At 44.0% G+C, this 26,072-nt stretch overlaps 1 protein-coding gene across 1 annotated transcript; it reads left to right on the forward strand.

Annotated features, from left to right (window-relative positions):
• Positions 1 to 222: 222 nt before the first annotated feature.
• On the forward strand, positions 223 to 14,584 carry LOC127582488 (proteinase-activated receptor 3-like). Its single transcript, XM_052037790.1, has 3 exons — positions 223 to 329; positions 1,105 to 1,262; positions 12,050 to 14,584. Exons 2-3 carry the CDS (start codon positions 1,172 to 1,174, stop codon positions 13,162 to 13,164), a joined length of 1,206 nt encoding a protein of 401 aa, XP_051893750.1. The 5' UTR covers positions 223 to 329; positions 1,105 to 1,171; the 3' UTR covers positions 13,165 to 14,584.
• The last annotated feature ends 11,488 nt before the right edge of the window (positions 14,585 to 26,072 follow it).

The following is a 26,072-nucleotide window of genomic DNA, read 5'->3' on the forward strand; positions in this document are numbered from 1 at the left end:
CCGACAGTGTAGTGCCCTCTCAGCACTGGATTGGGATGCTCATCCAGACTTTGTGCTCAGGGCTCTGGAATGTGACATGAATGCAAAGCCTTCCGGCTCACTGATGATACTGTCTTCTCGGAGATGGGCAACAGTCATGAGGAATTTTATTTTTAACTTTAATGCATGACATTCAAGAGATCATTTCTGAGAAACAGCATGTACGATGGCCAGAGTGAAGGAAACGTGCACAAGGAGATAAGATGTTCTTGTGGTACGACCAAACAAGGGGATAGTCTTTCCTTTCAGCTGGAGAAAGAATACTTGTTTCATTCACTGCGAGGATCAAGGTACTTGCTTAATTTAATTAACAACAAGATTTAATTTTAAAATTGATATGAAATTAGCAATTTGTTCAATTGCTTTTAGATTTGGGGACATTTCAAATTTTGGGCAAAAGATATAAGGAGGACATAATCGGAAACTCATTGCCTGCAAAGATAATAACAAAAATAATTAAGCAGGGTTTCCAAGGCAGGATTGTATGAGAAAAAGGAAAAAGAATGTTCTAATTCATATGAAAGAATAATAATCTTAAAAGGTTTGAATTCCTGTTCATATTTCAATTATTCCTGATAGTTGTTTTTAGGTATTAATGCAGAGACTCAATTCAAAATGTAAAAATGTCTCCTCCTTGGTGAAAATAAATATTGAAAATGTGACTCAAAAGAATAACTACCTGAATTGCCCTGCAGATATTGGCGAGGGTTACGGTCAGGTATAAGCTGCTGTGTTAACATATACCACATAACCGTTCTTTGAACACTTGACATAAGGACAAATGGGTTCCTGAATCCCCTGCTAGGGCAGAAATGTAATCAAGAGAATAGAGAGAGAAGGGAAAGAAAGAGTTAAACTCTGTCTTTGGCTACAAGGCTTATTTTAAAAAAAAACATATTTGCAGTTATGTCCCTTTAGCCGTCCAAAGTAAAAACCTTACAGGATCCAGGATTTGAGTGATAAGCGTCATCTCAATGACCTCTGATGTTTACATGGGCTGTGAGTTTAGCTGAAAAAACATTATTGTTTAAGTATCTAGTTGCAAGTCAATTATTCCTTATTCAGTCAGAATTTTGCCTGGGCTGCCACGCGGATTCCACTCAGAAAGATCTTGGAAGAAAAGTGCAACAAAATGAATTGTAACATATTGCTACAGGCTGTTCTACTAATTTTGTGCATCATATGGAGCAGGCAAGCAGCTAATTCTTCCCTAGAATATGATGGTAAGTGGTTTTCCTTTTAATGTGAATCTATCCCTGTCTAAGTATGAAGAATGTTCTACCAGAAATTGTGCCACTGGTTTCTGATACTTTGTACATGTTGGGAAGTCTGAGATGAATAACCATATGGGTCTTCATTCTGGGTGACTCACACAGTAGCAACTTGTTGGGAGGCATCAACCTAACCAAAGGGCATCTTAGAATGACCTACACAATAGAAGAAGAAGAAAAAGGATTGTACGTTTTTGGGATAATAGGGACAAACCTGGATGGGTGAAGGGGGAGAAGGCAGAAGGTGCTTCTGGAGGATGCAGTACATCTGGATAGTGTGTGTCTGGAGGGTGCAGTACATCTGGACAGTGCTGTGTGTGTGGTGGGTGCAGTACATCTGGACAGTGTGTGTGTCTGGATGGTGCAGTATATCTGGACTGTGCTGTGTGTCCAGAGGGTGCAGTACATCTGGACTGTGCTGTGTGTCCAGAAGGTGCAGTACATCTGGACAGTGCTGTGCGTGTGGAGGGTGCATTACGTTGGGACTGTGCTGTGTGTCTGGACAGTGTGGTTTGTCTGGAAGGTTCAGTGTGGCTGGATGGTGCCGAGTATTTGGAGTGCATAATGTGTCAGGAGGACATGCTGTGCCTGTTTTACTAAATTAATTTTGGGAATAAGAGTATCATTTTCAAGGTCAGTATTTATTGTCATTCTTTAGCTGTGCTCACAAAGGTGGGGGTGAGTTGCCTGCTTGGACCATTGTGAATGTGCTTCCACAGACATGTTGAGTCAGGAGGTCCAAGATTTAGACCAGTACTAATACCAACTAATGCCGGCACTAACTTGGTACCACTTGCTGGCACTAACACTGACTGGCTACAGCAATGATTGGTATGTAATAACCACTAATTGTTCCTCATACTGATCAATATTGGCACTAATTGTGTACAGTAAATGGCAGGACCCTTAGGAACATTTATGTACAGAGGGATCTGGGGGTGCAAACCCACAGCTCCCTGAAAGTGGCAACACAAGTAGATAGAGTGCGAAAGGCGTACGACATACTTGCCTTCATCGGTTAGGGTGTTGAGCATAAAAGTTGGGAAGTCATGTTGTAACTGTGTAAAACTTGATTAGGTCACATTTGGAGTATTGTGTGCAGTTCTGGTCACCACCTTGCAGGAAAGATGTAGGGATTTCGGAAAAAGTGCAGAAGAGGTTCACTAGGATGTGGTTCAGAAAGTATTAGCTCTAAGGAGAAAGTGGACGAACTTGGATTATTTTCTCTGGAGTGCCAGAGGATGAGGGGCAACTTGATAGATCTATATAAATGACTTGAGGCATGGAAAGGGTAGATAGTCAGGGTCTTTTCCTTGCTTGTTGTTTTTGCGTACATACACAATGGAAATTCTGTCTGCATGTTTTTTTCTTGGAGGAAAGATAAGAACAATATCAGACGGCACCAGAACAAATGGTGCCTCATTGTCATTACTTGCTGGATGCCTGATGCGATCCTGTTAGTACATGGCTATATGGGTTGGGTTTGGGGCCAGAAGACTATAAGACCATAAGACAGAGGGACATGAGAAGGCCAATCACCCCCTTGAGCTTGATCTGCCGTTCAATAGGATGGGTGATCTGACATTCTTCAAGTTTACTTTCCTGTCCTTCCCCCACAATGCATGAATCCCTTACAATTAGAAATCTATCTCAGCCTTAGATATACCTAAGGAGTCTATCCCTATGGCTCTGTGGCAAAAGAGTTCCAAAATCACTTGAGAGAAGAATTTTTTCCTCGTCCCAGTCTTCTATGGGTGCCCTCTTATAGAATCATAGCGTCATACCGCATGGAAAGGCCATTCAGCCCAACTTCTCCACTCTGGCCAGTGGACACCCTTCCATATTAACCCTATCACCCAGGGCTTGGTCCATAGTTCAACGTGCCTAAGCAATTCAAGTGCTCACTTAAATGCTGTCAGTGACCCAACTTCAACCAGTCTCCGCAGCAGTGCATCCCAGGTACTCACCACTCTCTGGGTGAAGAAGGTCCCTCTCAGGTCCCTCTGAATCTATTCCTGCTCATTCTAAACATATGCCTTCTAGTTTTATCTACCTCTGATATGAGGAAACGTTTCTGCATTCTACCCTATCTATACCCCTCATAATTTTAAAATACTTTAGTCATCCTGTCCAATCCCAGGAATTTAACATAGAACAACAGCACAGTACAGGACCTTCGGCCCAGAATGTTGTGCCAACATAGATTTATCTAACCTTTCCCTCCCACATGGCCTCCTATTTTTCTATCATTCATGTGTCTAAGATTCTCTTAAATGTCCCTAATGTATCTGCCCCCACAACCTCTGCCGGCAGTGTGTTCCACACACCCACCACTCTTGGTGTAAAAAAACTTACCCCTGACGTCCCCCTTACACCTTCTTCCAATCACCTTAAAATTATGTCCCCTCGTGTTAACTATTGTCGCCCTGGGAAAAACCACATGTAAGCATACCAAGGCATCAAGTACCTTCTCCTCATTTATTTATCTTTTTTTATTTATTATAGGTTTTTTCCCTCTGGTTCTGGACTGTGCCATGAGAGAAAGCATCCTCCCAGCATTTACCTTGTCTAACCCCCCTAAGGATCGAAGTTTCAATAAAATTATCTCTCATTCATCTAAGTTCCAATGAGTAGCATCCCAGTCTGTTTAACCTTTTGTCATAGGACAATCTCTCCACACCCAGATCAAACTGGTGAACCTTCTCTGAACCTCATCCAACAAAATAATCTCATCTTCTTAAATATGACCAACACTTTTCACAGTACTCTAAATGTGGTGCTTTGTAGAGTTGCAATAAGACTTTTCTATTTTTATACTCTTGAAGTAAGAGCGAGCATTCCAAAAAACCTTCCTTAAAACCTGCTGTACATGAGTGCTGGTTTTCTGTGACTTCATTTGCAAGGGCTCTCAACCCCTTTCAGCTGCAGCTTTCTGCTGTTCTCTTAATTTTAAATAATGCTCTGATCTTTTGTTCTTCTGTCCAAAGTGAACAACTTCACACTTTCACGCCTTATACTCCATTTGTCAATTTTTTGCCCATTCACTTGAACCATCAATATCTCTGTAAACTGTTTGTATCCTTCTCGCAACTTGCCTTCCTAACTATTTCTGTACCTTCTGCAAATGTGGCTACCATACATGTGCTTCCTTCCTCTAAACCATTAATATGTAAGCAGCTACGGTCCCGACACTGACCCATGTGGTATTCCACTGATTACAGTTTGTCAAACTGAAAATGGCCCCTTTATCCGTACCCACCACTTTCTGCCTGTTAGTCCATGCTGATATATTACCTCCAACACCATGTGCTCTTATTTTGCAACCTAATCTTTTGTGAGGCACCTTGGATTTGGAAAAAAAAGTTCTTGAGTTCTGGTTGAATCAGCTTGGTTCTTTGTAAAAAAGACTGCTGATGTTCAGGACTGAATTTATAAACTGGTACATTCATCTAGAATTGCACTACTACATGCTGATGTGGCCCTGTAAAGATTGCTCAGTTAGGTGAGCGCTGTGTGTCCAGGTGGGATGGATCCACCCATTTCTACACGTAGTCACACCAGGTCCAGGCCATTAGGTAGACACAGTTCTTTGCCATATGTTTTGACAGTATTTTCAGCTGACGTTTGTTGTATTGTCAAATGACAGCTTGTACCATGGGATGTATACCGCTACTAGTAATTATGGCCTCATTGTTTTTCCTTCCAATGCTGCTGCAATGATATCCTGTGGGAGAGTCCATGGAAGGAGGGTGGCTCCTCTCAAAACAACCTTGAAGGTTTTACAGAAATAAAATATTTTTTATGCACGGCCTCTCTAATAAAAGCTTGATTTTCCAACAGGTGCCGGACTTAAGGTTAACTAATTACGCTGGTTAATTAAGAGTTGGTTTAGCCAGTCCCTCAGCGCTGCCCTTCCATGGCTTCCTTGACACTGCCCCTCCATTAGCCCAGCTTCTCCCTCCACCCTACCCCTCTGTCAGTCAGGCTGCTCCCTCTGTCCTGGCTGTTTGTTGGCCCAGTCACTGACCCTCCATCAGCCTGGCTGCTCCCTTAGTACTGCCTATTTGTCAGCCCAGGAACTCCCTCCATGCGGCCAGTTACTACAGTGTGTCGGACTGCAAAATACCAGATACCAAAACCTTTACTGTATTATAACTTGCACGTCCCATACCTACCACTACTGCCGCCACAGAGGAAAAAGGCAGCAGGTGCAGAGAAATACCAACCCCTGCAGATTCCCCTCTATGTCACACACCAAACCATCTCAGAAATAAATCATTCCTCCTTCATTGTCACTGAGGCTAAAGCCTAAAGCTAGCAGCAAAGTGGGAGCACAAAATGACTGCGGTAGAACAAGAGGTTGGCTCACCAACACCTTCTCAAGGAAGACAAAACACAGAATGCTGGAAGAACTCAGCAGGTCAAGCAGCATCTGTAGAGACAAAAAGACATGTTGGGTCAAGTCCCTGCATGAGGACTAGGACTACTAATGCAGGTCTTGACCCAAAATGTCGAATTACATATTTTTTCTCCACAGATGCTGCTTGACCTGCTGAGTTTTTCCAGCGTTCTGTTTTTTGTCCTAGATTCCAACATTTGCCGTCTCTTTTGTCTTTCCTTTCAAGAAGGATTTGAATGGGCAATAAATGCAGGCATTGCCAGCACTACCCATATCCTAAACAATAAATAAAAAAGCCTTGTGCACAGCCAGATTCTGCATAATAATCGTAATTTGCTTTAATGATCATGGCGCAAATATTGGCCAGGTTACCAGGGAGAACGCCCTTGCTCTTACTCAAGTAATATCCTGTTTATCATCTTATCTCGGTCCCAATACGCACATCCTTCAGTTGTGGGGTGGAGTGTTTTCTTAAAAGCAGTTAGTGCTTTGGAATTAGAACCACTGTTGAGTCTGAATTGAATTGATTCCAGAAAATTGCTGAAAATCCCAGTGTGGGGCAGGAACAGTTGGGGTGAGACTCTATATTAAAATGTTTTAGTCACGAACAACAAGCTTGGATTACCATAAATGAACGCATGGGGCAATCTAGGTTAACAGCCCTTACAGGAAACTACAGTGCAGACTTTTCATTTCCTGGTATTCTAATGGAAATGTAAATTTTCCATAGTATTTCTGAGTCATCAAGGGGAAAAGTCCCACTTTGTCCCTGCCAGACTGAAAGTAAACATACTGAAAAATTGTTCACCATCTTTCACGATATGTAAACATATTTGACAATTGTTCTTTACAAAAAGAATGCAGCGTAATATTCTCATATACTTACTAGATCACTACGTGACCAAAAATGATATGTCATCCTCTAGCCCCGACACTCACTGTCTCTAATTCTGTTTAGTTTCTATATGACAATGTAGAATGCTTAGAATTAAATATTTTTCAGTATCTTTCCACCAGAATCAAAATCAAACACTCCCAGAACAGGAAGTGAATGAGTTAGATACAGAGAAAGCTGCCTCTACACCGTCGCATCAAATGGCCCTGGGGCAGGTGCATTGCAGGGTGAGGGAAGCTCTTGAACTGAACAAAGTTAAAGAGAGATTGTTTTTCAAGAGTTCTAACTGCACAGAAGAGGGAGAGGTGGAATAGAAGAACACCTTTCTGCACAGTATAAGGTTGGGGGAAAGGAAGAGTGTTGGGGGGTAACTGAAGAGACTTAACATCAGAGGGGTGGGGTTGCCAGATGCTGTAGGGAAACTTGAACTCTTTTTCTAATCTGTAATCTTCTTCCCCATTCCTATTGTTGGCCCAAGACCTTTGAAGTTGCCTGAGTGAAAAAAAACTATCTTTAAACCTTGAACTTTGGCCTAAGCAGTTTTCCATTGACCTAGATGAAGATACCAACCTTATGACCCATTTTAGGAGATTTACTTCGCCTCTGTGAGGCCAATGTGGGACCCACAGACTCTGCCACTGATGGGATAGGAGGTATGGGACGGATGACTGCTTTTGCCCTCCCTAATTGTTACCATTGTGTTCTCAGGACCCTGCATGAGGGCTAGAACAGGAAATCTTTGTTCTCTTCAGTGACTCCACCAGCCCCTCATTTTATGACACGGTTCCCATCCATCAAGTCCTCTTTCACCCTTATCTCCCATTTCACAGGGTTAATAAGAAAATAAACATTCCTATGCCAAATGCTCTTACCTAATTGTACTTGCACTAATGTGCAGTTTGAACAGCCAACATGGAACAATTGACTTCACTTCCTTTGGTCAAGCATCTCATCAACATTGTGGTTTGGTTATATTCACAGCATTTTAATAGTGCAGAGTATACATTTAAAACTGCAGCTTATACAATTAATAGCTTGTACACAGTAGTTTAATTCAGGCTGCACAAACCTGATTAACATAGAATAAGGATATCATGATTCTATATTTGGGATCAGTGCTTATAGTTATTATGTTTCCACATCCTACCTCCCCACAAACCTATTATCTTAGAAATGCACCTTACAGTAACAGGATGTTGCATTCTTTTCTGGGAGACTTTGAGCACTTCTTTGAACCTTTTCCTCCCTCTATCCCTCTGGTAATCTCTTCCTATTACAAAGCTCCGAGTACAGTGTCTGTTTCAGGAACAACATAGCCTTCTGAGTGCAATTATGTTGTTGAGGCTGGGAATATTGCCAGGGGAGGTGCTGACATTGGTTCACATCCTCCGTGGATTTGGAAGATTTTGTGGAGGCAGATTTGGTGGTATCTCTCCTGTGCTTTGGGGTCCTTGCTCTCAATAGTTCATGTCCCAGAAGAATAAAAGAGGGCAGGGACCACTATACCATGAGCTTTGTACCTGGTTTGAGGTCTTCATCTTCAAGTACTCTTTTCCTCAGATGTCCATAAGCTGTGCTGGTCCACTGAAGGTGATGATGAATTTCATCATTGACGTCTGCCTTCTCTGACTCCCGTGGTCAACATTTTCAACGTCTTGCCATAGACCTTATTTGTCAGTGGGGGCAGGTTGGTAGACCACCTTTGTTTTGTGGCTATTGAGTGTACAACTCAACCTCTCATCTACCTCAGCGAATGAATTGATGCTTTGGAGCTTGGCCTCCAAATGTGCATCTACGCAAGCCTCACCTGCGTTCTCCAGCTTGACCACTGAGATTGAAGTGTTCTTGGTTCTGAAGTATAGGCACCATAGGTTCAACATTTTCTCATTATTTCTGAAGGTTAGCTTCACTCCAGGAAGAAGATTGAGGTGCAGCACTCTGGCAAGAAGGACTGAATAAAATGCCAGGCCAATGACACAGACTAGTTTGACTCCAGTCTGCACTGAGATCACCAGTCTGTGCTGAGACAAGGACTGTTCACCACTTTCATACATCATGAAGCAAACATAAGATGAATGGCATTGGAGGTGGTGGGTGAGGGGAAATTTCTCTATAACCAGTGAGGTGGTAGTACCCTCGTGCCCCCTACTGAATCTCTCCTCATCCCCATTGGGTCTTCATTGCCAAGGCAAGAATTGTCCCAGAAATGAGCTGCTGGATGTTGAAGGCTGGTCAGAGCTGGTGTTGCTTGTGGGATCTGTCTGTTCCACTCACAAAAAAGATGAGGAAGTGCATGGGAGTGACTCCAGTTGACTTGTGTCAGTCCAGTGCACACCTACAGGCTGCTGAGGGAGCAGAGAGTGATGAAAGACTCCACTCCCTCCCCATAGGAAAGTGCTGGCAACAGGTTTCAAAGTGCTCTTGACATGAAGGTAACCACAGCTAGCCTCATCGTCAAAAGCATCAGGGGGCATTGGTGCGAATTCAACAATCTCTCATATCTTGGGAAAGGAAGAGGTCTGGTGAGCTTTCTGCAGGAAACCAATAACATTTTGGGTGATGAAGTTATGTGGCTTCTGAATTAGAAAGAGGGTGTTGACATGAGTCACTTCAACTCTGTTTTTGGTGGGGTGGCAACTGTGTTCAGTCAGAGATCTTGGGGTCAAGAGGCTTTTGTTGAACATTTGCTCCACCTGGTCATTTTTCTGCACCTTGTGAATGTGTACGTCCCAGGCAGAGTGCATAGCAAGGCACTAGTTTTAAAGAAGTGTCTTCTCTCAGGCTCGATCAATAGCAACAAAATCCTCAGGGAGGATTTCAACTGTCCCCTCGAGGTGCGAGGTCATTGTGGAACCCAGTGCTGTCAAGCATCAGTGGAGAAGTTAAGGGAACAAGTCAATTTGTTTTTCTTGGTCAACATCTGGTGAAGATTTCCTTCCCAACTCCAGTGCCTTTACTTGGAGATCTAAAGGAGGAGGATTCCCAAACTGACCGCCTCTAAGTTTCTCAGGCTTACATCTCCGGTGTCTCAGTGGCCCCCATAAAGCTGGTGCCCTGTGGCTGTGTACTGGCACTTCAACAACTGACTGCTGGAGGATGAACTATTCCAGGATTTGTTTTGTCATGGGCAGACTGGAGAAGGTAGTGGGGTCTTCCCCTCTTTGGGACTATGATGGGCAGGACTCACAAACTTCTTCTGTCAAGGTCTATACAGTGTTTGACCATAGATTCATACAGACTAGGAGCAAGAGTAGGGCATTTGGCTCCTCCAATATGCTTCACTATTCAACAACATAGCTGATCTGACTGTAAATTCAATTTTGCATTCCTATCTACCTGTGGTCACTTATCACCCACTTGCTTATCAAGATTCTATTTACCTCGAATATTGAAAAATATTCTAAGACTCTGCTTCTGCTGCCCTTTGAAGAAATGAGTTCTAAAGACTCTCGATGCTCAGAGATAATTCACCTCTTCTCTATCTTAAATGTGTGATCCCTTATTTTTAACTATAATCCCTGGCTCTGGATTCTCCCCACAAGAAGAAACATCCTCTCTTCACCCACCCCTTCAAGACGCTTCAGGATTTTACACGTTTCAATCATTGTGTAAAATTCTGGTTGCACCATTACAGGAAGGATGTGGAGGTTTTGGAAAAGGTACAGAAGAAATTTACCAGGATGCTGCCTGGATTAGAGGGTTTCAGCTATAAGGAGAGGTTGGATAAACTTGGGTTGTTTTCTCTGGAGCATCAGAGGCTGAGAGAAGACCTGATAGAAATTTATAAAGTTATGAGAGGCATAGGTAGGGTAGACAGTCAGAATCTTTCTCCCAGGGTAGAAATGTCAAGTACTAGAGGACATCCATTTAAAGTGAATCTTTAAAAGAGATGTGCGGGCAAGTTTTTTTACACAGAGGGTGTTAGGTGCCTGGAACAGACTGCTGCGGTAGCAGTGAAAGCAGATACAATGGCGGCATTAAAGAGGCTGTTAGATGGACGCATGGAAATGGATCATGTGCAGGCAGAAGAGATTTAGTTTAATTCAGCATTGTGTTTGGTGCAGACATTGCGGGTCGAAGGGCCTGTTCCTGTGCTTTATTGTTCTATGGTCTACGTTCTGTGTTCTATATTCTAAGTCCCCACTCACTCTTCTAAACTCCAGGGATTACAAGCCTGGTCAGTGCAACCTATCATTTTAAGACAACCACCCCATTCAAGATAAACCTTCTCAACCTGCTTCCAATGCATTAACATCCTTACTTAAATAAGGAGACCAGTACTGTACACAATACTCCAGATGTGGTTTGACAGATGCTCTATATAACTGAAGCGTAGCTCCCTACTTTTGTGATAAATTGCCTTTGCAATAAACAATAGTATTTTGTTAGTTTTTTCCAATTATTTACTGTATTGGCACACAAGCCTTTTGTGATTCATACACAATCTGGGGTCGAGTACCTTGAGCGGGAGACACTCAACTTGGAGTCATGCTTCAGTTAAACCGAAAAGTACCTGACTTTGTGGCAGATACACAGAGAGAAGAAGGATGCAATGGGGGACTTGAATTCATAGTTGTTCCAAATCCCATGTGTGAGCTTGTGGTTCCAGATCCTGCATAATTTGGACTGTGCCTCACCCTTCGTCTAGTGTCTGTATTTCCTTATGATATAGAAGGAGGCCATTCAAACTGTAAGAGCCTGTGTTGGCTCGCAGGGCAATCCCAGCAATCCCACTCCCCCATTTATTTCCCCACTTGTCCTTTCTCTCACACATGCCCATTAGTTCCACCTACCCCCTCTCACCCTGGTTCACCTACACTAGGAGCAATTTACAGCAGCTAGTTCATCTACCAACAATTTTGGGGATATCTGAGGAAACCAGAGCACCTGAAGGAAACCCACACAGTTAGGAGAGGGAATTCCACACAGATGGCATCAGAGGTCAGAATCAAACCTATGTCACTTAAGCTTTAAAGCAGCAACACTACCTGCAGCACACCATATCGCCCTGCTTGATAAATGTTGGTGATCTACAAACAGCTCATGGAGTTGTTGGCCAGTGATGGCTCCTCTGTCACAGATCCAGATGGACAGGTGGATTGGTTCTCACTTATTATGGGGCTCAGTTTCTCCAGATTTCTCCAGCAAGGATGCACGGCGAGCAAAGATGGAAGAAAAGAAATTTTCATCAGTCATGAACCTAACCTGAGATGACCTGAAGCCTTGACACTGCTTCTTTCCCCACAGACGCTGCCTGACCTTCTGAGTATTACCAACACTCGCGATTTTATTTCAGATCTCCAACGTCTGCAGCTTATTGCTCTGAGGTGTAATTTATTATTGCCTTAAGAAAGAGCATGGACCAAACCTGTGTGCATGGGGTTTCAATGTAGTTAGAAATACAATAACAATGAATTCCTCTCTTTTCTTTGTTTTCTTCTTTAGACTACAGTGATCATACTTTCCAAGACAAAATTATAAGGGGTTCAGTACCAAGTGTGGCTGACATCATGAAAACATTTAAAGGCAATCAGCAAAAAGTGAATGGCTCCAATGAGACTTTGTATACCGTGGGGAAGACAGCCAGAACTCACCTCACTGGTCCCACCACCACAGCTACCATCCCAGCTCTTTATATCTTAGTCTTCGCCATTGGGCTCCCAGCCAATGGACTGGGTCTCTGGATAATGGCAACAAAAATCAGGAAATTACCTTCCACCATCTTCCTCATCAACTTAGCAACCGCAGACCTCCTCCTGATCCTCATCCTGCCTTTCAAGATCTCCTACCACCTTCTGGGCAACAACTGGCTCTTTGGCGAAGCGCTGTGTCGAACGATGACCACCTTCTTCTATGGGAACATGTACTGCTCCATCCTGCTCCTCACCGTCATCAGCATCGACAGATACTTTGCCCTGGTGTACCCTCTCACCTCTCGACAGTTCAGGGACAACACGTTTGCCATTAGTGTCTGCTCGGTGATTTGGGTAATCGCTGCACTCTTGGTCCTGCCGTTTCTCTTCGAGGAGCAGTTGCTCAGAATCTACAACCTAAACATTACCACCTGTCACGATGTGTTGCCAGAGGCTAGTCAGACTGGGTATTTCTTCTACTACTTTGTGTGTTTGGTTATCATGGGTTTCTTAATCCCATGCTGTGTCACCATATTCTGTTATGGATCTGTAATCAAAACTTTAATAGTTAATGAAAAGAGTTATATGCGTGCTGCAATAGTCACTTTTCTGATTCTACTGGTGTATGTTGGGTGCTTTGCTCCCAGCAATATAATCCTCATAATTCACCACTCCGAGTACCACCTTACAAACGACAGTGATCTCTATATTTATTACATGGTCTGCCTGGTTGTCAGTAGTTCCAGCAGTTGCATTGACCCCTTCATTTACTATTACATTTCTGATGAGTTTCGGGTCAGGGTAAAGCATGTTATTTGCTGCAAGGACCAGCGTGAAATGCTGTCTGGTAGGACCACCCAAGAACTCTTACGCACTAACACCTATTCCTCGCAGTCCAGAGCTGGAACGTCCGTGAGAAATATTTGATTCTGTGCAGGACCTGGAAAGATTTCAAAGGCACAGATTGTAAAATACTTTCAGTACTGACCAGCTCACAGAATGGTTTCAGCATCAAATCAACAATAGAATTGAAAATGAATCAAATTCTGTTAGTTCAGATTAATTTAGGAGATTATGTTTTTCTCAAATGTCACCTATTTGGAACTTTGAAAACCAGAATTTGTGTTTCCTTCAGTATTGTTGCAATTGTCAGGCAGGAAGAAGTGCTTTCCCTCCAGACCACAGCTCCTTCCAGACCACAGCTCCCACCAGACCACAGCTCCCTCCAGACCACAGCTCCCTCCAGACCACCACTCCCTACTGCCATGTTTACCTGCACTGCACTTTCTCTGTAGCTGCAACACTGTATTCTGCATTCTGTGTTCTTTTTTATCTCCTCTCTAAGGTTACGTATGGCATGATCTGACCGGATGGCATGCACACAAAAGCTTTTCACTGTATCTCAGTACATGTGGCAATAATAAATCAACACCACGTCTTACTCTCCTTCTTTCTCAGATCAGTTCTAGGTCCCTTATCTTCAACTTATGTCCTCTGGTTCTGGATGACAGTGAGAAGTTTCTCATGGTCTACCCTATCTATGGCTCTTATACTTTGTATACTTAAATCAAGTCCCCCCCTCAGCCTCCTCCACTCCTAGGAAAACAAGCCCAGCTTATCCAGTCTCTTCTCAAAACAGAAACATACAATCCCAAGTAACATCATGGTGAATCTCCTCTGCACCCTCTCCAGCGTAATCACAACTTTCTAGTAGTGCACAATGAGAATTGCACAAAATACTCCAGCCCTGGCCTAAGCAACATTTCATATAGTTGTGCGATAGTCTCCCTGCTCTTATATTCAAAGCCTTTGCTAAGAAGACAACTTGCTTTCATGACCATCTTATCCACCTGTGCTGCTACCTTCAGGGGATCCTTGGACTTGTACCCCAAAGTCCCTCTGTTCTTCAGTACCTCATAGGGCCCTACCATTCATTATATATGTTCTAGCCTCATCAGTCTTCCAGAAATGCCTCATATTTATCAGAATTAAATTCTATCTGCCATTGTTCAGCCAATCTTAGCAACTCATCAATATTATTAAGTAGCCTAAAAACTACCATCCTCACTATCAGCACCACCACCAATTTTGGAGTCATCTGAGAACTTATTAATCGTACCTCTTACATTCACGTCCAAATAATTAATGTAAATAAACAGAATGGGTTCCCTCACCATTCCCTGTAGTACATCACTGGTCGCAGGCTTCCAAGCGTAAACCCCAAAGCAGCAGCCAATCCCCAGACTTAATATTATTTGACAACTTGAGGTGTACTAAAACTTGTGTAAAAATGTAAATACTGTCTCTGGCACAAACCTGTGCAACAAATAAAGACAAATCATATAGATGCCTTGAGTGAGCATATGATTGAGCAATGAAAATCTTCTTCTTAGCCTCTTGTACCGGTGGGGCAACTGCTGGCTGACAGGAGGGGCAGTTGGTAGTTTGAGGCTCTGCACTCCTTCAGTCACTTATGCAGGGCCCTTGTGTGTTCCTGATGCTGGTCTTGAGGTTCTCAACATCGTCCTGAATCTCCTTCTCCATTTTGAGCAGTCATGTATCTGAGGTTCTCACGAGACAGTGTGGAAGTTATATTTCTTCAAAGAATCTTTGAGAACATCCTTGGATCTTTTCCTTTGTCCACCTGTGAATCTGTCCCATGACAGAGCTCGGAATCGAGGGTTTTAAGAGTCTGGTGTTGGGCAAGTGAATGATATGGCCAGCCCAATGTAGCCAACTGAACATTATAACAAGAGCCTCAATACTGGGGTTGCTGGCAGGGAGAGGACACTGATATTTCTTTGCTTATCCTTCCAGTGAATTTGGAGGATAGTATGGTTACACATTGGTGGTATTTTTGCAGTGTCTTTGGATGCATGCTATAGATAGTCCAGGAGGGTAGGGGTCACCATGGTATACCATGAGTTTTGTGCTAGGTCTGAGATCTTGATCTTCAAATATTCTCTTACTCAATGAACATTAATATTTGCTGTTGCATAGAGCTTGGTGGTGAATTTCATAATCAAGATGTTGCTCCTGAGAAATGGGAAGAGATCCATGTTTTCCAGGGGCTCATTGTGAACCTTTATTGTTGAAGAATGGTGTGACATAGCAGGAGCAGGTTGACAGAGGACCGTCATCTTGTAAATGTTGATTGTTAAGCCCATCCTCTTGTATACTTCAGTGAAAGTGTTGACCATGACTTGGAGCTCGGCCACCAAATGGTTACAAACGCAAGTGACGTCTACGTATTGCGGCTTGATTACTGAGATATGGGTAACCTTGGCTCAGGAGAGTAAGCCAACATAGGTTGAACAGATTCCCATTGGTTCTGAAGGTAGCTTCATTCCCGGGGGAAGTTGTTGAAGGTGAGATGCAACATTTTGTAGAAGAAGGCTGAGACAAATGTTGGGTCAATGATCCAGCCTTGTTTGACACCAATCTTCATTCAGAAAGGTAGACCCATTGGTTAATATCATGGTTGGCATGCTGTTGTAAAGCAAGCATAAGATGCAGATGAATTTCTATGGGCAGTCAAGTATGAAAAGTGTGCTCTATAATACCTCCCCATGGATAACGTCAAAGGCTTTAGTGAGGTCAGAAAAAGCCATGTTTAACAGCTGGTGCTGCTCCTTGCATTTTTACTCGAAGCTGCCACACAGTGAAGCAAGTAAGTGCAGTGGGGAGGGCAGATAGGGGCAGTGGGGAGGGGAACCAGTGGGAGGAGTGTGTGAGTGATGGACAGATGGAGTGGATGGGGGACGGGGAAGAAAACAGGGTGATGGAGGTTGGGGTGAGTATGGGGAGAACTGGGAGGGCAGAGAAAAGGGACAAAGGGGGAGCAGTTTACCTGAGATTGAAGAATTCAATGTTCGTGCCATCGGATTGCAGACTACCCAGGCAGGATATGAGGGGCTGTTCTTCTAGTTTGCGTTTAGCTTCACCCTGGCAGTGTAGGACACTGATGACAGTGGGAATGGGGAGAGGAATTAAAATGTCTGGTAACTGGGACATCCAGACGGCTACGGCAGACAGAGTGCAGGTGCTCGGTGAAGCCGTCACCCAGTTTGCATCTGGTCTCACCGATGCAAAGGAGGCCACACCGGGAGCACCGGGTGCAATAAGTAAGGCTGGAGGATTTGGAAGTGAATATCTGTCTCACCTGGAAGGGCTGCTTTGGGCCCTGGATGGTGGTAAGGGAGGAGGTGTAGGGACAGGTGTTACACCTCCCATGGTTACAGAGGAAAGTGCCTGGGGAGAGGGGTTGGTGGGTGGGAATGGATGAGCAGACCAGGGAGTCACGGAAGCAGTGATCCCTGCAGAAAGTGGAAAGGGATGGTGTAGTGAAACAGATTCAAGGTCTCGAAGGACAAGGACTCTGAACACAGTCTTAGAGATAAATGATTTACTTATAAAGACAAAGGGGAAAAGGTAACGGGCGCAACACACACACACACACACACACACACACACACACACACAGGTGATAGCAAGTGTGGGAAAATCACAACAAGGGTAAAACACACACACGCACACACAATGAACTGGCTACAAACAATCAAGGAAAAGCAGTACGATACCCGCCACCCCTTGACTCAGTGCAGGCATTGCTCTACACTGCTGAGAATACTAACTTAGAACACTCCTAACCCTGTTGAAGTGCACACCTTACCAACAGTCTCTCCAGCGTCATTCCATGGTTCCTCGGAGCAATCAAAGAGCGAACCAGGCACATGTGGCACTCTTTATAGTGCTGGAGGGCTGGGGGGTCCAGCCCAGGTAGTTCAAAAAGGCCAATGGCCCGGTGCCAGCAGGGACTAATCGATCACAAAAGGCCAATGACTCGAGGCCAAGTACGAAGGTGCTTAAAGGGGCCAATGGTCAGGTGTGCACTGGTGGGTGGGGTGGAGCCAGACCTTGATTGACAGTGGTGTGTTTCTCGACCAGGTAATGGGCAGTGCTGTCATGTGACAGCCACGGCCCTCCACAATACAGATGGGGAGGGAGAGATGTGGCTGGTGGTGGGATCACATTGTAGCTGGCGAAGAATGATGTGCTGGATTTGTAGGCTGGTGGGATGGTAGGTAAGGACCAGGGGAACTCTATCCCTGCTCTCTCTGGGGGTGGGGTGGGGTAAGGGCACGTTCAGGATATAGAGCAGATGCAGGTGAGGGCTCAATTAATAACAGTGGGGGGGGGGAACTGGAGTGGAAGGTCTCATCTCAACAACAGATGTAGCAGAGACAGAGAAATTTCTTTTTGCTCAGGGAGCTCCTGTTATACACTAAGTCCTCATTATCCACTGATACTATCCTAGACCTACGAACCCCCAAGACCATGTAAGATCGGAACTGTTGGTAAACATTGCAGAATCCCCTCCTGTTGCATCCGCTGACAAATAATGAAATATCAACAGCTGGAGTGGGCTAAAGATAGAGCCAGGCTCAGGAGTGGAAACAGCTGGGAATGTGGAATCAGTGTAGGTCAGAAGCCAGGATCCAGAGAGTGGGCTGGGTGTGTGGTTGGAGCCAGGGTTGGGGGCAGGGTTGGAAACACCAGGATTTTGGTTCATGGGTAGGCTTGAGCCAGCACCAGGGACTGCTTACGTGTCTCAGCTTGTGCAGATAATCACTCATGTTATGGAAAAGTTCTGTTGAAAGTTCCTTGTAACTTACACCCACCTTTCTCTCTCTCCACGCCCTCTTTACTATATAACCCAAAATTTACACCCATGACAATTTGATTGATGCAACTATCCCTGTGGATTGTACCATCTCCATTCTGCTCCCCTGCAACAAGATCATAAATGATCCAATATAGGAATGTTCAATGTCCAAATAGCACAACAAGATGCTTTGATTGGGAAAAAAGTTTGAGTTTATTAACAGTCCAGAAGTTGTAGGTGTGTTTTTCTCCGGATGTTTACACTTGCAAAGCCTGTCAAGGACACTCCGAGCTGACAGCACAAAAGAGCTGTGATGAGGATATTGAATCTACAATGGAATGCAGGTAGGTTGAGTGAGTGGGAGAAGATTTGGCAAATGGAGTTTATTATGAGAAAGTATGAAGTCATGTACTACTGTAAGAGGAATCAAAAGGCAGATTATTATCTACATGGAAAAAGATTGCAAAGTGTACAGAGAGATTTATGTGTCTTTCTGCACGAATCACAAAGCATTAGCAGGCAGGTGTAGCCAGTAGGAAGGCAAATGACACATTGGCTTTTCTTGCAAAAGAGAGTTTAGAAATTGAGAAGTATTGGCACAATTGTATGAGATGTTGGTGAGGAAGGTCACATCTAGTTCTGTGCACAGTTTTGCTCTACTTATTTAAGGAAGGATATATTGACATTGGAAGCAGTCCAAAAGAGATTCACCAGGCTAATTCTTGGGGTGAGAGGGTTGTCCTATCAAGGGCAGCTAAAGAAGTTGGATCTTTATTCTTTGGAGTTTAGAAGAATGAGAGGTGATCTTATTGAAGATATACGATCTTTAGGGGGCATGATAGTGTAGATGTTCAGGTGTCTCCACTGGTCAGAGCACCTTGAATGAGGGGATATACTTACAAAATAAGGGGATAGTAATTTAAAATTGAGATGTGCAGGAATTTCACCTTGCAGAAGATGGTGAATCCCTGGTATTATTTACACCTGAGGGTTGTGGAGACTGGATCATTGGAGGCATCTAAAGAGGAGGTCAGACACTTTTTAGAAAAATTGGGAAAAGGTGAGGTGACCTGGGGCAGAGCAGCCATGATCGTATTAAATGGCAGGGCAGGCTTGAGGATCCTGGTGATCTATTCCTGCTGCCATTTTCTTGTGTTCTCACATTCAGCCATTCCAGAGCTACCTTGTTATTTATATGATGACTTATGACTTGAGTGACATTTTTGCATAGCTGGGATCCAGAAGAAAATCTCTTGATTGTATAAACAAATACTTCTCAGCTTTACAGCCTGGTTGAAAAGTTCAGCAATGACACTGGGTTTCCTGTAGCAGCATGGGACAGGAAATTTGGTCAATATTTGGTCAATTTTGGCTTATCATAAGTTATGCATTCTTGCTGAACCCACAACTGCGTGGCTGAAAGTGTCACCATTGCATGGGAACCGGGGGAAGGCATTTTTCAAATGTTTTACTCGAGGACGTCAACTTTTAAAAACTGGGAGGAGTGACCTTTTGGGAGGAAAGAGGAATGGGAGGGGAAGTGTGGGAACCTGTCGACCAATGTAGACTGGAAGCCACATTAGAGGAAAAAGGAATAATAAAGATTTTAGTGTGGTAAATCTCGTCATCAGGACAAATATAACAGGGCAGTGCAGTGGCGCAGCTGGTAGAGCCACTGCCTCACAACACTAGAGACCCGGGTTCAATCCCAGTCTTGGGTGGTGCCTGCACATTCTCCCTGTGACCAGGTTGGCGTCCTCTGACTGCTCCAATTTCCTCCTACATTCCAAAGACACGTGGGTTGGTAGACACCTCAGTAAGTTGACCTTAGTGTGTAGGTGAGTGGTAGAATCAGTGGGTGGAGGATGGGGGAAGGAGAAGGGGGAGTTGATGAGAATGTGGGAAGAATTAAAAAATAGGATTAATGCAGGATTGATGTAAGTGGGTGCTTTATGGTCAGCACAAACACAGGGGAGCTGAGGGATGTGTTTGCGTAATGTATCCCTTTGTGCATTTCTGCTCCCAACACTATGGGAAGGACGTGCTTGCACCGGAGAGAATGCAGAGGAGATTCACCATCTGTGGTGTCCTCTGCACAATGAATCTCTCAAATCGTGTCCAGTCCTGCTAAGTTGGGTATCGAGACATGATGATAATATTGGGATTACCCCTCCTGCTAGAAACTCCTCTGTAGTCTCCTGGGGCACTGATGACTTTCAGTTTGGCCTCTGTTTTCCAGCTGAAGTTTAAGCAGCAATTTGCAGAGATCTGGCAATGCTTTCTTGTTTTCTACCCAGTGCCCCAAATACTTTTTTAATTGTCAGCTTCCATGTCACTTCCAAGGATTTGCAAATACATACCCCAAGTATTGAGACCCTTGTACTGCACCAGTACATATTGTCTCTCCATGCTTCTCCCTCAAAGTGTATCACTTCACATGAATCTATATCAGTTCCATCTGCTACGTGTCAGACAGTTTTACCAATCCACGTGTCTTCAGGTCTTCACTAGTATTGTTAAATTATGTGTTATCAGCAAAATTGTAAATGTTTTTCTTACACCAAGAAGTCTATCATTTATATATAACAAGATAACCAATGGTCCCTTCACCCACTCCTCGGGGATTCCATATTTCTGTCCAGTTGGAGAGTCATTACCTGTTCACCCCTACTGCTTGCCCACAAGCATTCAGAAACTCTCTGGAAAGGGTTCTCACCCTCTGTGGGTGTACGGTAACAAAGGGAAACCCTCTCATTGCCTTCTGATTCTCCCCACTCTGGGAGGAATGTAACTGGGCAACAGCGGCACATCTGGACAGAACACAGTGAGGCACCATAAATGGTTGTTTCTCAGACTGAAGGATGGAGGGCTGTAGTTCCACAAGGGTCAGTGCTGGGGACACTGCATTTTTTTTTGATATGTAACTTGGATTTTGGAACAGAGATTTAGAGAAGATTTGACAGAAGTGTACATGATCATAACAGGTTTAGACAATGTAGACAGAGAGAACCTGTTCCCTGTATAAGGACTAGATCAACACAGACTTAAGATTTTGTGAAAGAGATACCAGGGAGAAAGAATGTGAGGGAAACAAAATGAACCTGTTGGGCTACAGGAACAGATCAAGGGAATGGGACTGAATGGGTTGATCTAAGAGCAACAATAGGCTGATAGATCAAATAGTCTCCCTTTCCATGGTTGACTCAATGACCACCTGGTTATGGCATCCAGTGTCCAAGACCCTATAACAATAGCCTATAATGTGACTTGGGCATTGCACTTCAACTTCAGGAAATATCGTTTTGCATGCCATAACTAATATCTACTGTGAAAGTACAACGGGAAACACAGTGGCTCCCACTTTACTTGCTGCTGTTAATGTTGCTGCCTCACGGCTCCGGGGATCTCTGTTCGACTCTGTCAGTACAGAGTTTGCACATTCTCCCTGTAACTGTACGAGTTTCTCCAGGTTCTCTGGTTTCCTCCCACATCCCCAAGATGTGCTGGTCAGTCAATTGGCTGCTGTAAGTTAGCCCTTGGTGTTACCAAATAGGAAACCATGGATGAACCAGGAGATCCTCTCCCTACTGAAGGTGAGGACTGCTGCACACATATCTGGTGATGGTGATCTGTACAAGAAATTGAGGTATAACCTTCAGAAAGCTATCAGGGATGCCAAGATGCAATACCAACTCAAAATAGAGTCCCTGACCAGCCGTCAGTTATGGCAGGTCTTACATGCCATAACAGGCTACAGGATGAAGTCGGGCTGCATAGTTAACAACAGCGCATCCCTTCCTGATGAACTTAACACATTCTATGCACATTTTAAACAGAAGGGAAGTGGATTGTCACTATCCACTCTGACAGCCTCCAATGCAGCTGAACCTGTGATCGCAGTGGAGGACATAAGATCAGTCTCCCGGAGAGTGAACACGAGGAAAGCATCTGGCCCAGATGGTGTCCCTGGCCGTGTGCTCAGATCTTCTGCTGATCAGCTGGCAGAAGTATCTGTGGACGTATTCAACCTCTCCCTGCTTCAATCTCAGGTTCCCACCTGTTTTAAGAAGACCACTATCATCCCGGTACTGAAGAAAAGCAAGGTAACATGCCTCAATGACTACCGACCAGTGGCTCTGACATCCACCATCATGAAGTGCTTTGAGAGGCTGGTCATGGCACGTATCAACTCCAGCCTCCCAGACAACCTGGACCCACTGCAATTCGCCTATCACCGAAACAGGTCTACAGCGGATGCCATTTCCCTGGCCCTACGCTCAGCTCTGGAGCATCTGGACAGTAAAGACACCTACATTAGACTATTGTTTATTGACTACAGCTCTGCCTTCAATACAATAATCCCAAGCAAACTCGTCACCAAACTCCGAGACCTAGGACTCAACACCTCCCTCTGTAACTGGATCCTTGACTTTCTAACAAACAGACCGCAATCAGTGAGGATAGGCAGCAATACCTCCGGCATGATTATTCTGAGCACTGGTGCCCCACAAGGCTGCGTCCTCAGCCCTCCACTCTACTCCCTATACACTCATGACTGTGTGGCCAGATTCTGCTCTAACTCCATCTACAAGTTTGCAGATGATACCACTGCTGTAGGCCGTATCTCAAACAGTGATGAGTCGGAGTACAGGAAGGAGATAGGGAGCTGAGTGGAATGGTGTCATGACAACAACCTTTCCCTCAATGTCAACAAAACTAAAGAGCTGGTCATTGACTTCAGGAAAGGGGGCGGTGTACATGCACCTGTCTACAGTAATGGTGCTGAGGTTGAGAGGGTTGAGAGCTTCAAGTTCCTGGGAGTGAACATCACCAACAGTCTGTCCTGGTCAAATCACGTAGATGCCATGGCCAAGAAAGCTCACCAGCGCCTCTACTTTCTCAGGAGTCTAAAGAAATTTGGTTTGTCCCCTTTGACTCTCACCAACTTTTACCGATGCACCATAGAAAGCATCCTATCTGGATGTATCATGGCTTGGTACGACAACTGCTCTGCCCAGGACCACAAGAAGCTGCAGAGAATTGTGGACACAGCCCAGCGCATCACAGACACCAGCATCCCCAACTTGGACTCTGTCTTTACCCTTTGTTGTCTTGGTGTAGCACCCAGCATAATCAAAGACCCCACCCACCTGGGACATTCTCTCTTTTCTCCTCTTCCATTGGGTAGAAGATACAGGAGCCAGAGGGCACAAACCACCAGACTTAAGGACAGCTTCTACCCCACTGTGATAAGACTATTGAACGGTTCCCTTATACAATGAGATGGACTATGACCTCACAATCTACCTCGTTGTGACCTTGCACCTTATTGCACTGCACTTTCTCTGTAGCTATGACACTTTACTCTGTACTGTTATTGTTTTTACCTGTACTACATCAATGCACTCTGTACTAACCCAATGTAACTGCACTGTGTAATGAATTGACCTGTACGATCGGTATGCAAGACAAGTTTTTCACTGTACCTCGGTACAAGTGACAATAATAAACCAATACCAATACCAATAATGGCAAAAAGAATCAAAGGGGAGTTGATTGCCACGTGTAAGAGAGAATAAGTTGAAGGGGTAAAAGAAAATGAGAGATAAGACTAACAGGATTGCTCCGCTGGAAGTCAGCACAAATCTGATGGGTCAATGGCTTCCTGATGTAAGGACAGGTGATTATGGCAGGTAAATAGACACCAACAAAGGACCAACCTGGAAAGGTGAAAAAGCACTTTTAAAGGCATCATTTTCCTTCCTAGAAGTGTCCAAACTGTCCCCATGGAGTCAGACTTGGAAATAGCTTTGAAAATTTAAAAAAAATTGCAGATGCTGGATATAAAAGTGGAAACAATCTGCAATAAAAAATGAAATTGTTGAGAACACTTACAGAAACAGAAGCAGAGTCAATGTTTCAGATCAAAGATCTTTCATCAAAATTGGGCAAGTGAGAAAAACAAGTCAGTCTTAACTTGCAGAGAGGGTGTGAAAGGGATGGGTGAGGCAAAGAAAATAAGGCAAGACCAGGGATTCCAAGGTGATCCCACTGTTCTCGGGTTCAGGTTGATAGATTAATGAAGGAGAGAGAGAGAGAGAGAGAGAGAGCAGGAGAGAGAGAGAGTGAGAGAGAGAGACATTTCTCCCGAAACATTAACTCTGTTTCTTTACTATGTTGAGTATTTACAGGAGTTTCTGTTTTTATGGGGGTAGTTTTATCAGCAGTACCTGGCCTTATGAGAATTTTTCAGCATACCTTGAGGAATTGCTAAATACTGGTTTCATTTGTCACACTTAGACGGAGGCACTGCAGTAAAAGTTTCTCTGCATGCGACAGGATAAACTCCAGACACTTAGCTCTTTCAGAACTGATCACAGTAGGAAGGGTTAGTCAGCCTCCTTCAACCTCGAGACTCATGAGCTGCCAAGATATATGCCACATATAGGTGTGGAACATTGAAGAGGCTGGGGAAGGAGAGTAGCAGAGAGAAAGGGATTCCCCTCCACCAGTGGCAGGGAAGGGAATAGGAGTGGCAGGTGGAGGAGAAAGAGAGATCGGGTAAAGGGCTGGAAAAGGGGATAAAGCTCCCTCCATGGATACGCTTCCTAGCAACAGAGACTCTTTGTCAAGTTCTATGGTTGAGTGGGCAGTTCATGCTGGGAATCCTAATGTTCAGCACCATTACATAAATGCAGCATTAATGATCACCAACAGGCAGAATGGGCAGACACAGCTAAATGAATACTCAAAATGCACAAACCTGTCCAAATTAGGATGTCGATTGACATAATGGCAGCTGCATTACTGTGAATACGCAAGGGACAACTGCTTTGTGTTACCCGCACACTTAATAAGATGAGAACATTTTACATTTTGTACATTTTTTCCTCTAATCTTGTTATTAATCTTTATTCCACTTCTGTTCTGCACTCTGGTGATATGAACTTTACCTTCACCTTGTGACCTGCAGACACAGCCCTCATAGTAAATTGTCTCTGATGCATCTCTGATTCATATCATTTGTTGTTGTTTTTAGTTAGGCTTGCTCTGGATTGTGAAAGAATATAATATGGCATCTCTTTTCCGGAAATGTCCATCAGCAGATCCTGGCTGGAAATATTGCAGGTTTCCTGAATCACTGTTTTTGAGATAATTTAAAGGGTTACATTATCTCATTTGGTTGTGGATTATACACGCAGAATTTCAGGCTGCTCTGCCTAACAGGAAAAAAGAAGCATGTAATGCAGGATGTGAGAAAAGTACTTTCTAAGCTCTCTTCCTGAGTTGGAATGTAATTGTTTACAGGATGTAAATTTATTTCATTTGCCATCAGTGAGACCTTTGCTAAACTCAGTAAGATGACTTTATTCACAGTGGCCCAGGTCTAAATGAGAACATATCCCATCCCAGAGTTTCCTTTACTTGGTTTTGCAATATCGTTACCAAAGTGAGTTTTATTATCCATCCAAATTGCGCTAGAGAAGGTGATGAGGATGGTCTTCCCCTTGAACTTTTTTATCAATTCATTCACCGGGAGTGGACGTCATTGATGATGTTGGCATTAATTATCCACCCCTGATTGCTCCAGAATGAAGGAGGCAGTTAAGGCTCAACCACATTGGTGGGGCTGGAGTCACATATGGCCCAGATTTCTTCCCTGAAAGGCATTGGTAAATCAATGGCAATAAAAAATAAACCAATAAAAATAACGGTATTTTTACAATAATGCAGTAGTTTCATGGTAATCATTACTGAGACTGGATTTTGCTTTAATTCCATATTTATTGAACAATCTGAATCTATCTTCCCCATCTGAATTCAGGTCTCTGGATCAATGGTCCAGTACTCTTGCTGCTATCCAGTAACCTGATCACTGCACTGAGTGGGCAAAGATCTGGCAACGGAGTATAATGTGGCAAAATGTGAGATTCTCCATTTTGGCAGGAAAGGTAAAGCATATCAATGAGAGACTGTAGAGCTCTGAGATCCAGAGGGTGAGTGTATCCTAGTGCATCATTCACAAAGGGTTAGTGTGCAGGTACAGCAAGTAATTAGGAAAGTTAACAGAATGTTGTCAGTTGGAATTTAGAAGAGTGAGACATAAGATCCTGATGGGCCTTGATGAAGTGGATGTAGAGAGGATGTTTCCTCTTGTGGGAGAATCTCT

Source organism: Pristis pectinata, chromosome 24 (genome assembly GCF_009764475.1).
Source record: "Pristis pectinata isolate sPriPec2 chromosome 24, sPriPec2.1.pri, whole genome shotgun sequence".
In the NCBI taxonomy this organism is placed as follows: domain Eukaryota; kingdom Metazoa; phylum Chordata; class Chondrichthyes; order Rhinopristiformes; family Pristidae; genus Pristis; species Pristis pectinata.